The sequence below is a fragment of the Rhinopithecus bieti genome, unplaced genomic scaffold (genome assembly GCF_001698545.2).
Source record: "Rhinopithecus bieti isolate Rb0 unplaced genomic scaffold, ASM169854v2 scaffold_18354, whole genome shotgun sequence".
Classification (NCBI taxonomy): domain Eukaryota; kingdom Metazoa; phylum Chordata; class Mammalia; order Primates; family Cercopithecidae; genus Rhinopithecus; species Rhinopithecus bieti.
The window spans coordinates 936,073-948,434 of NW_016809835.1; the positions used below are offsets into that span (position 1 = coordinate 936,073).

General features: G+C 45.0%; 1 protein-coding gene across 1 annotated transcript in view; it reads left to right on the forward strand.

Annotated features, from left to right (window-relative positions):
* Positions 1-3,789: 3,789 nt before the first annotated feature.
* SLC30A5 (solute carrier family 30 member 5) overlaps positions 3,790-12,362 on the forward strand; it is an 11,549-nt gene continuing 2,976 nt past the window's right edge. Inside the window, exons 1-2 of the mRNA XM_017890599.1 lie at positions 3,790-4,499; positions 10,898-11,020. Of these exons, the coding sequence (XP_017746088.1) occupies positions 4,414-4,499; positions 10,898-11,020 (209 nt within the window). The 5' untranslated portion in view covers positions 3,790-4,413. The remainder of the gene's footprint in view (positions 4,500-10,897; positions 11,021-12,362) is intronic.

The following is a 12,362-nucleotide window of genomic DNA, read 5'->3' on the forward strand; positions in this document are numbered from 1 at the left end:
AAAAGCCTGAAAAGACGTCTCAAAAGGCCAATCTTAGGTTCTACAAGAGTGACGCTATCTGCAGGAGTAATTAGGTAAGTTGTGACCTCTGGAATACTGGCTAGCACTCCTTGATGTCTACACCTTAGCAGAATTCAGGCTCCTCTCATTCTCCTAGCCTGATGGTCTCTCAATAGCTTTGCAAAGGTGATTGAGTTTGGGGGAAGGGCCATTATCATTTAAACTATAAATGTCTCCCAAAGTTAGCTTGGCCCAAGCCCAGGAATAATTAAGGGCAGTTTGAAAGCTAAAGGCAAGACAGGGTTTGATTAGATCAGATCTCTTTCGCCGTAATTTTCTCACTGTTATAATTTTTGCAAAGGTGATTTCAACAATAAAGTTCCAGTAGGCAGTCTGTGATACCTCATTTTTTATGCTACTAAAGCTCTTTGTGTGTATTCAAATTAGAGTATTGTAAGTTAATTATAATTTATACTGGTCAAAACCCCATTTTCATTCCAAATCATCCCCAAATTTCCCAGAGTAATAATAATATTTAACATCTATTGAGTGACATGTTATACTATTCATAGTGTTACAGGAAAGGGGTCCAGATCCAGACCTCAAGAGAGGGTTCTTGGATCTCATGAAAGAAAGAATTCCGGGCCAGGCGTGGTGGCTCATGCCTGTAATCCCAGCACTTTGGGAGGCCGAGGCAGGTGGATCACCTGAGGTCAGGAGTTCGAGACCAGCCTGACCAACATGGAGAAACCCCGTCTCTACTAAAAATACAAAATTATCTGGGCGTGGTGGTGCATGCCTGTAGTCCCAGCTAGTGGGGAGGCTAAGGCAGGAGAATCACTTGAACCAGGGAGGTGGAGGTTGCAGTGAGCCAAGATCGTGCCATTGCACTCCAGCCCAGGCAACAAGAGCAAAACTCGGTTTCAAAAAAAAAAAAAAAAATCAGGGCGAGTCCATAAAGCGAAAGCAAGTTTATTAGGAAAGTAAAAGAATAAAGAATAAAGAATGGCTACTCCATAGACATCTCTTAGAATGTCTTAAATGTCTGGGAATACAGCCCAGTAGGTCTCAGCCTTATTTTACCCAGTTCCTATTTAAGATGGAGTTGCCCTGGTTCAAACGCGTCTGACAACAGTTCTGTTAGTCCAAACTGCACCATTTTGTAAGCTCCCCACTATTTTGCAGACCTTGGTCAAAGTGAAACATTTCACAGGGTTTCGGGACTGTAAGAAAGATCCTGTCTAACCACTTGACCACAAGGTGGACAAAGCCCCAAATAAAGAAACATCCTTATCATATGTTGCTGGGCAAAGTTCCAAGGAACACCACGATGACATCTTCCAGAACAAGGGCCAGAACTGCCTCATCACAGGAACATCTTATCAATATCCTGCCAGGCAGCAAGCCACACTGCCCAGACCCCTCCCACCCATACCTATAAGTACCCCCAGCCTGTAAGCAGTGGTGGGCTCTGGCATTAGGCTGGTCCCCTACTTCTGTAGGTTTTATGCTGGACATGAAGCTTGCATTTACTGTCGAGCCACCCTCTTTCTGTGTGTGTTTGTGTGTGTGTCTTTCTCTAACCCTGGCGTTCCCTTCAAAACCTAACAAGTTCTAGAGACTTTTCACATATTAACACATGTATAATCCTCCCAACAACCCTACAATATAAATATTACTATTCCTACTTTGCAGATAAGAAAACTGTGGCACAGAAAGGCCAACTAACTGACCCAAGATCCCACAATTACTAAGTGGCAAAGTTGGGATTCAAACCAAGACTGACACAGGAGCCCACATTCCTAAATTTTTAGCAACAGAAAAATAACCTTTATAATACCCAGTCCTACGTCAGAGGCGTTTGACCCAGAGTGCCTCCATCTTGAATAGGGGCTGGGTAAAATAAGGCGGAGACTTACTCGGCTGCATTCCCAGGAGGTTGGGCATTATTATTATTATTATTATTATTAAGACGGAGTTTCACTCTTGTACAATGGCGCGATCTCAGCTCACTGCAACCTCCACCTCCCGGGATCAAGCGATTCTCCTCCTCAGCCTTCCGAGTAGCTGGGAGTACAGGCATGCACCACCACACCTGGCTAATTTTGTATTTTTAGTAGAGACAGAGTTTCACCATGTTGGTCAGGCTGGTCTCAAGCTCCTGAGCACAGGTGATCCACCAGCCTCAGCCTCCCAAGTGCTGGGATTACAGGCATGAGCCACTGCGCCCTCTGCCTATGGAGTACCCGTTCTTTTATTACTTTACTTTACTTTCTTTTTTTTTTTTTTTTTTTTTTGAGACGGAGTCTCGCTCTGTCGCCCAGGCTGGAGTGCAGTGCCGGATCTCAGCTCACTGCAAGCTCCGCCTCCCGGGTTTACGCCATTCTCCTGCCTCAGCCTCCCGAGTAGCTGGGACTACAGCTACTTTTTTAGTAGAGACGGGGTTTCACCGTGTTAGCCAGAATGGTCTCCATCTCCTGACCTCGTGATCCGCCCGTCTCGGCCTCCCAAAGTGCTGGGATTACAGGCTTGAGCCACTGCGCCCGGCCTATTCCTTTACTTTCTTAATAAACTTGCTTTCACTTTACTGTATGGACTTACTCCGAATTCTTTCTTGCGCGAGATCCAAACTCTCTTGGGGTCTGGATGGGGACCCCTTTTCAGGTAACACTATCTGACTTGTTTTTACAGATGTGCCTGAATTACACAGTTTCACAGGCAGAATTTAAAGAAAATCAATTCTAAAAAAGAAGACAAAACAGTTTGCAGCAACACTTAACAAAATCCTCTTCCTTTTCCTATGTTCTGTCCTTACACACTTAGATTCCAGGGACTCTAACAACGACAGTTACCAGTACTCCAGGCCCCACATAAAAAGCCACAAAAGCAGTCACCTTCCTCAGTTATTTTATTTGATAGATGACCCCAGGCTCCCTGTGGCAAAGAAGAATCCTTTCTTTTTCTTTCTTTTCTTTTTTTTTTTTTTTCCCCAGAGACCTTCTTGCTCTGTTGCTCAGGCTGGAGTGCATGATCATGCCTTATTGCAACCTTGACCTCCCACGTTCAAGCGATCCTCCTGCCTCTCCCTCCTGAGTGGCTGGGACCATAGGTACATGCCACGCCTGGCTAATTGTTTTTGTATTTTTTGTAGAGACAGGGTTTTGCCATGTTGCCCAGGATAAGAATGTTTCTTTAGAAATCTGGAAATTGCCTTTATGTTCCCTCAGGAGTAGGAGAGAAGGCCCTGAAGATTCGCACATGGTCACTCCTAGAAAACTGCCCTAGGATAGTTTGCTGAGGAGGCAAATTTTGGTCAATACTAGTTTCTTCTCTCCAAAGTCCATCAAAGGCATTGTTCAAAAGAAATGGCTGTACCGCTATTTGTAATCGATTCTCTACAGCTTCAAAAATAGTTATCTCTGGTTGGGGGAAGGGCACGTGGACTTTTAAGACTTGAGGCCTTCTTATCACAAAAATGATCCATACTCACAAAAACTTAAGAGGCAGCGGGTATGTTAACCTAGATTAAGAATCCCTAGGCCAAGTGCGGTGGCTCACGCCTATAATCCCAGCACTTTGGGAGGCCGAGGTGGGTGGATCACCTGAGGTCAGGAGTTCGAGACCAGCCTGACCAACATGGAGAAACCCCCGTCTCTACTAAAAATGCAAAATTAGCCAGGCGTGGTGGCACAAGCCTGTAATCCCAGCTACTTGGGAGGCTGAGGCAGGAGAATCGCTTGAACCTGGGAGGCGGAGGTTGCAGTGAGCCGAGATCGCACAATTGCACTGTAGACTGGGCAACAGGAGCGAAATTCCATCTAAAACAACAACAACAACAAAAAAAAACAGAAGCCCTAACGCAGAGGAAAAGATTGGTGAACTTTGTTTAATCACACTGGCTGTACATTTTCGACGCCTTCTCCCTCTGCGCTGCACGAATCCGCTGTACTTCTGACGGCCCATAGGTGGCACTGCAGGGACAGGAAAGTGCACCGGGAGCGCCAACCGGAGAGGCTGATAGGAGGCGGGGCTTCAATGCCCCACAACATGGCGGGAGGAGCCTAAGAAGCGGCGAGGAAAGGCAAGTGTTCCGCTTGCGCAGACGCAAGGCTGGGCACGCCCCTGGGAATGAGGGTTGCTGGGCCTGATGACGTGGCTTGGCAACGTCCCTACTGGCGCTGCCTCCCGGGAACCTGGCGCCGCCGGAACTGCCCGCGGCCTAGTCCCGACGCGCGTGTGCTAGGGGGCCGGAGCTGGGGACAGCGGCAGCGGCAGCGGCGGCCTGGCCTGCGGGAACCCGACGGGGCAGCTGCCATGGGGGAGTGACGCGCCTGTGTCCGCTGTTCCGCGACAGCGGCGAGACATGAGGAGACCCCGCGGCAGGGGCAGCGGCGGCGGCTCGTGAGCCCCGGAATGGAGGAGAAATACGGCGGGGACGTGCTGGCCGGCCCCGGCGGCGGCGGCGGCGGCCTCGGGCCGGTGGACGTACCCAGCGCTCGGTAAGGGACCTATCCGAAAGGCAGCGACCGGCTGGGCCGCTCAGAATACACCTTCCTTGTCCTCCGTCCGGTCCCCGCTGACAGCCCGGGACGTCCCGGGGTCGGCGCGCCCTCTCCCTCTGCCTCCCTCCCCGCGCGCAGGCTGCCTCCGGGCTCCCTGGGCCCTTCGGGTGCCCGCTGCAGAATGAAGGCGCTAAAGCCAGAAAGCTTCTGCTTGAATTTCTGGGTTACAAGGCAGTCAGTCAGTCTTAGAACTGCCCGCCAGTTCAAGTGAGAGGTTTTTCTGATCTGTGAGAAGCCTTTCTCTTGGCTGTTTCTCCCTGAAATAGTCTGGTGACTACTTAACCTTTCTGACGTTTCCCTGCATAAATTAGGGGAAGGTGTCACCGTCATCTCTCGAGAGGCGTCGAAACCAAAGTACATACGTGAACTTGGATGTTCAGATTAACTGAGCACATCAAGGGTCCAGCCCTATTTCCTTTTTTTATTTTATTCTTAAGTAAGAAATGTGTCTTCGTTGTCAAAAAAAAAAAAAAATCTAAACAGCATAGCAATTCATAGAGTAAAAAGTGAAAATTCCCACTTCCTCTCTCCAATTCTCCCACCAACCCCAAAAGTAAGGGACCAACAGGTGCAGCGACCACTTTCGAGTATGTCCTTCCTAAGTTCTGAGATAGTGTCAAAGATACACAAAATATAGCCCTGCAATTTGACTGGAACTGTGTTCATTGCCTCCAGTTTTAACGAGTTCTTCTCATTCTGGAATAAAATACTTTCTCCGATATTTAAAGAAAGTGATAAATGTGATAAATTCTTTAGAACTGTAGTAATAGGCCGGGCGCGGTGGCTTCAAGCCTGTAATCCCAGCACTTTGGGAGGCCCGAGACTGGCCGGATCACTAGTCAGAGATCGAGACCAATCCCTGGCTAACACGTGAAACCCCCCGTCTCTAATAAAAAAAATACAAAACTAGCGGGCGTGGTGGCAGGCCGCCTGTAGTCCCCAGCCACTCGGGAGCTGAGGGAGAGATAATGGCGTAAACCCGGGAGCGAGGCTTGCCAGTGAGCTGATGATCCGGCCACTGCAAACTCCAGCTGGGCCGACCAGAGCGAGACTCCCGTCTTCAAAAAAAAAAAAAAAAAAAGAACTGTATAATAGCATTGTAACGTAAACCTTTACGTTCCGCTCACGAAACCTCCGCCTCCCGGGGTTCAAGCGATTCCCTCCTGCCCCACCTCCCCGAGGACCGTGAATTACAGAAGACACAAAGCCCAACCACGCCTGGCTAATGTTTTGTATTTTTAGTAAAAACGAGTTTCTCCCATGTTGGGTGTGACTGGTCCCCTCTAACTCCCGACCCAATGAATCCCTCCCTGCCTCGCCTCCAAAAGTGCAGGGGATTACAGGCATTACCACCGAGGCCGGCCCAACATAAGCATTTTTTATAAAAATGGAAAGAACACCACATAGGACCAGAACTTAAACGCAACTGCATTTTTTGTAGCATAAAATTTTAATTTTCCCTAATCTAATTTTGAGCATCTCATTTTTGTAAATAACAGCAATATGCAATGTTAATTATTGAGACATTACAACTAAATGCCAGTAGGCAATTCGTCTGATTGTGGGGGAAAAGTGCCTTTAAAGGACGGTTACTGGGGTCAATTGACAAAAATTGTACTATGGACAGTAGATTAGAAATAAAATATCATATCAGGCCCGGGCGCAGGGGCTCACGCCTGTAATCCCAGCACTTTGGAAGGCCAGGCAGGTGGACACCAAGAGGTCGGGGTTCGAGACCCAGCCCTGGCCAACATGCGAAACTCCGTCTCTACTAAAAATAGCAAAAAAAAAAAAAAAATTTAGTTAGTTGATCGTGTGCACGGCCTGTTAACGCAGCCTACCAGGAAAGCTGAGGCAGGAGAAATGGCTTTGAACCGCAGGAGCAGAACGGTTGTGGTGAGCCGAGATCGCATCACTGCACTCCCAGCCTGGGTGACAGAGCGAGACTTCGTCTCAAAAAAAAAAAAAAAAAGCATTCACCTTTTTCCTGAAGTAAACAGCTCTGCTGGTTTTATAAGAGAATGTCCATGTTCTTGGGAAAACAAGTATTTAAGGATAAAGAAGCATGAGGTGTGTAACTTACTCTCAAATAGTCCAGGGGGAAAACCTGTGTGTGTGCATTTAGAGAGAGAAAGAATAATAAATCACACGGGATGATACATTAACAATTACGGAGTCCAGGTAAAGGATATACTATTGTAACTTTTACGTAAACTGGAAATTATTTTTAAATGAGTAGTTTAAAAGTGTTATTTATTCAAGAGTGTAAAGCGTAATGTAGGGAAATGTGGTAAACAATCCTTTGCTATTTTATTTGTACTATTTACTTAGCAGAGTTGCCCTTCTATTGTAGTTTATTGCAGAATCAAATTCAACTCAGGACTGGTTGAATTTTGATGAATTCCAGGTTGCAAGAGTTTTACTTTATTTCAGGTTGCAAGAGTAAAGGAAGGATGAGGTCCTGGATGGAAAATGTGGAGATTAAAAAAGAGTTTCCCCTCTTAACTCTGCCTCCCATTCTCTCATTTAACTCCAATATCCCAAAAGCCAGGCTTCCGGGAGGACCCTTCTGGAAAACTTACCAAATCTCCAGCAGTTGTCTAGGTATAAAGTAAATGTAGGCTGAAGCAGGAGGATCAGTTGAGCCCTAGAGTTTGAGACCAGCCCTAGTAACATAGTGAGACCCCCATCTCTACAAAATATAAAAATTAGCCAAGCACAGTGGCAGTGCGTGTAGTTCCTGCTACTTGAGAGGCTAAGGCAGAAGGATCACTTGAGCCCAAGAGGTCAAGGCTGCAGTGAGCTATGATCCCATTACTGCCTGGGTGATAGTGCAAAACCCTGCCCCACCTTCCCCCCCCAAAAAAACTGCAAAAAACCCACAAAAAACCAACAACAACAACAAAATAAAGCAAATGTATATGTACTAGAAAAAAATAGAACACAAAAAACACCCTTAGAGATTTCAGTGGTTTCTTCCCTTCCTTTCTTCCCTTTTTCTTTCCTTCTCTTCCCTTTTTCTTTCCTTCCCTTCCTTCATTCCTTCCTTCCCCTTCCGTTTCTTTCTGACAAGGTCATTTCCTCTGTTGCCCACGATGGAGTGCAGTAAAATAATCGTGGCTCACTGCAATCTCAAACTCCTGGGCTTAAGCAGTCCTTCCACCTCAGCCTTCCCAGTATGTGAGATTGCAGGTGTGCACCATCATGCCCAGTTCATTCTTTAATTTTTAGTAGAGATGAGGTCTTGCTATTTTGCCCAGATTGGTCTCGAACTCTTGGGCTCAAGCAATCCTCCCACCTCAGCCTCCCAAAGTGCTGGAATTACAGGCATGAGCTACCATACCTGGCCTGGATTATTTGATTTTAAAGTTCCAATTAATGAACTGTTGGGCTAAAATGAAAACCAGGCTAAGTAACCTATATTGATAAGCAAAATTATTAATAAGGAGACATTCCTAGTTCATGTTATGAAGGAAAAACAATGGCATCGATTTATCAGGAAGTGAAGATGGAGAGGAGAGGAAAGGGAGGCTAATTTTTAAAAACTTTTTGGAGAGACAGGGTCTTGCTATATTGCCCAGATTGGTCTTGAACTCCTGGACTCAAGTGATCCTTCTGCCTAGGCTTCCCAGGCATGAGCCACCATGCCTGGCCCATCCTCCCCACCCCCCAATTTATAAACCATTATTTCCCATTAACTAGTCTTGTCAAAAGTTATCAGTGGACTTTTCTGTGAAGGTTTAGAAAATTCCCTGGTTCTAAACGTGGTGGCTCACGCCTGTAATCCTAGCACTTTGGGAGGCCAAGGCAGGTGGATCACCTGAGGTCAGAAGTATGAGACCAGCCTGGCCAACCAACATGGCGAAAACCTGTCTCTACTAAAAATACAAAAATTAGCCTGACATGGTGGCAGGCATCTGTAATCCCAGCTACTCAGGAGGCTGAGGCAGGAGAATCACTTGAACCCAGGGGCAGAAGTTGCAGTGATCTGAGATCGAAGATAATTCCCTGGTTCTCTAAACCTGGAATTACTGAAATTTGGATTTAGGTTCAAACCTGCCTCTTGGGCTTTGCCTACTGCCGTAGCTCGACAGTTCTCTGGCTAAAAAATAAAAAATCAGTGTGTAATTCAAGTTCAATTCATTCAATAAATACTCAAGTATCTACTATGTAGAAGGCACTATACAGGGGGTTTTAAACAACTCGGACTACCAGCTCATTTATCAGTTGTGTGACCTTGGGCAAATTACTTTTCTACGACTCAGTTTTGTGAAACAGGGATACCACTTCTTGGTTTGTAGGACTGTTGTAAGAATTAAATGAAATGATGTATTCAAAGCACTTGGAACATAGCAGGTGCCCAACAAATGTTAGCTGTGACCCTCTGCCCTTCCCCGCAAAGAGGACTTAAAGCAAAATAAACCTTTGTTTAAAATAATCCATGTTTGTAAATTTGGACATAAAATACCCACAATTAAAGGACTTGTCAACTAGTTTTTGTTGCAGATTATAACTAGTATTTGATTTTTGGTCTATATAAAGTAAAACTCTTGCAACCTGGACTCCATCAAAATTCAACCAGTCCTGAGTTGAATTTGATTGATTCTGCAATAAACTACAATAGAAGGGTAACTCTGGTAAGTAAATAGTACAAATAAAATAGCAAAGGATTGTTTACCACATTTCCCTACCTGAGACAATACACCCTTGAATAAATAACACTTTTAAACTACTCATTTAAAAATAATGTCCAGTTTATGTAAAAGTCACAAGAGTAGTATATTCTTTGCCTGGATTCTGTAATTGTTAATGTATCGTCCCATGTGATTTATTCTCTCTCTCTCTAAATGCACACACACAGGTATTTTTTCCCCCTGGACTATTTGAGAGTAAGTTACATACTTAATGCTTCTTTATCCTTAAATACTTGTTTTTCCTAAAAACACGGACATTCTCTTATAAAGCCAGCAGAGTTGTTTACTTCAGGAAATTTAAGTGACCTCGCCAGAGGCTATGACTCGTGACTCCTAATAGTCTTTGAGGAGAGAGTTGCCTCCCGGCTGGGCGGGAACCTGGGAATCTGATTACTTGGAAGACTTCCTCCTAGAGATCCTCTTCTTTTCAGCTTCTCATTCCCCTCCTGAGGTGTTTCCAATTCCTGAGCCTTTTTAGGACTCTAGGTCCAGTCAATTGACCTTTCAACCACAACTCTCACTGTAGTCACTTAACAAGGCAGAGGAGGCGCAAACCAAAGCCATTTACCATTCTTCCATTTCTTCCTTTATTGTGGTCTTTTCATTTCATAACAGAATTTAGTTTTTATTTAGTTCTCCTTATTTGTTTGGAGGAGTTACTAAGTTAGAAAGCAGATAACAAAATAGTCCAGCAACTTGATCAAGAAAATTTTCATTTTTTTGTTGGGCATTTTTTGTTAAAGTAGACTGTATCTATACATAATCATTCATATACATTGAAAAGAAACCCAAAATGTTGTGGTTGGTTGGTTTTTGTTTTGAGACAGAGTCTCACTCTGTTATCTAGGCTGAAGTGCAGTGGTGCAGTTTTGACTCACTGCAACCTCTGCCTCCCGGGTTCAAGCGATTCTCTTGCCTCAGCCTCCCAAATGGCTGGGATTACAGGCACCTGCCACCATGCCCAGCTAATTTTTGTATTTTAGTAGAGGTGAGTTTTCATCATGTTGGCCAGGCTGGTCTTGAGTTCCAGACTTCAGGTGATCCACCCACTTCGGCCTCCCAAAGTGCTGGGATTACAGGCATGAGCGCCCGGCCTGTTTGTTTGTACTTTGAGACAGGGTCTCACTCTGTCGCCCGGGCTGGAGTGCAGTGACACAATCACAGCTCACTGCAACCTCAACCTTCCAGGCTCAGGTGATCCTCCTGAGGAGCCAAGACTGCTGCCACGCGCCGTAATGCCTGGCTAATTCTTAGTATTTTTTGTAGAGATAGGCTTTCGCCATGTTGCCCAGGCTGGTCTCAAGCTACTGCACCTGGCCTCAAAATGTTAACAGTAGGTTGGGCACGGTGGCTCACACCTGTAATCCCAGCACTTGGGAGACCAAGGCTGGAGGATCGCTTGACCCAAGGAGTTCGAGACCAGCCTGGGCAACACATTGAGACCCTGTCTCTATGATTTAAAAAAAAAAGTCAACAGTAATTATCATGTGGATGGTGAGTTGTTTGGGGACTTTGTTTTGTTTCATCTTTTGTTTATGTATATTTCTATGGTTTCTGTAATGACCTCGTTTAAAAAACCAGATTGATGAGTTCCTTGTAATTTCAATGATACTAAAAATTGTTTCTGCTTTTATTTTTCAGATTAACAAAATACATTGTGTTGTTATGTTTCACTAAATTTTTGAAGGCTGTCGGACTTTTCGAATCATATGATCTCCTAAAAGCTGTTCACATTGTTCAATTCATTTTTATATTAAAACTTGGGTGAGTGTGTGGATTTTTTTTCTTGATATTTTTTATTTCTTTGAAAATCCTGTTTTAACAGAGTGTCTTTAAGAAACTTTACATGCAATATTTTGTTTTGTTTGTTCCTCCTGACAAGTATTTGATAAATTTTTTTAACTGGGAGTATACTTAAGATTAGAGGTACAAAGAGACTGAAAAGAAAAGGGATTGTTGTGCTCTAATCACTTGCCTAAACACAGACTTTGATGAGATTTTTGCAAGTTGTTTTAATATCTGGCTTAATAGAGGATAGCCAGATTCTCATAAGTGCCTCAGCATTGAACCTGTTGCAGTATTAGCAATTTCGCTCTACACTCCTGGGAGAATAAGAGTGAAAGGGGCAGATAATGTCTTGGTATTTTTATGAAAATGCTTTTAACCTTGCTGACTTCCTGAAAAGGTCTCAGGGACACTAGGGATTCCTACACTATTTGACTGACACAACCCAATCTTCAAACAGGCACAGGGTGTTATCTGAGGCCTGTCCTGGAACAAATATTCCTTCTTTTCTAAGTTAAACCATGGTTGGGCTGTGTTCACTACATAATCCTTTCTTAGTACAGTCCTCATACAGTATGAACATTAAATTATTCTACTTATAAGAAATGCTTTTTTTTTTTTTCTTTTTTGAGACACAGTCTCACTCTGTCGCCAGGCTGGAGTGCAGTGGCGTGATCTTGGCTCACTGCAAGATCACTGCCTCCCGGGTTCAAGCAGTTCTCCTGCCTCAGCCTCCCGAGTAGCTGGAACTACAGGTGCTCACCACCATGCCCAGCTAATTTTTGTATTTTTAACAGAGACAGGGTTTCACCATGTTGGCCAGGATGGTCTCAATCTCTTGACCTTGTGATCCGCCTGCCTTAGCCTCCCAAAGTGCTGGGATTACAGGCATGAGCCACCACGCCCAGCCTACATACAAGAAATTCTGAATAAAGATTTCTTGGATCTTGAGATTGATAGTGACCACCCTCTCTGTTAATAAAAACCTATTAAAGACTCTTGGGAGTCAGCTGGGCACGGTGGCTCATGCCTGTAATCCCAGCACTTTGGGAGGCCGAAGGGGGTGGATCACCTGAGGTCAGGAGTTGGAGACCAGCCTGGCCAACATGGTGAAACCCCATGTCTACTAAAAATACAAAAATTAACCGAGCATGGTGGCACATGCCTGTAGTCCCAGCTACTAGGGGGGCTGAGACAGAAGGATCGCTTGAACCTGGGAGGCGGAAGTTGCAGTGAGCTGAGATTGCGCCATTGCACTCCAGCCTGGGCAACGGAGCGAGACTCTATTTAAAAAAAAAAAAAAAAAAAAAAAACACCCTTG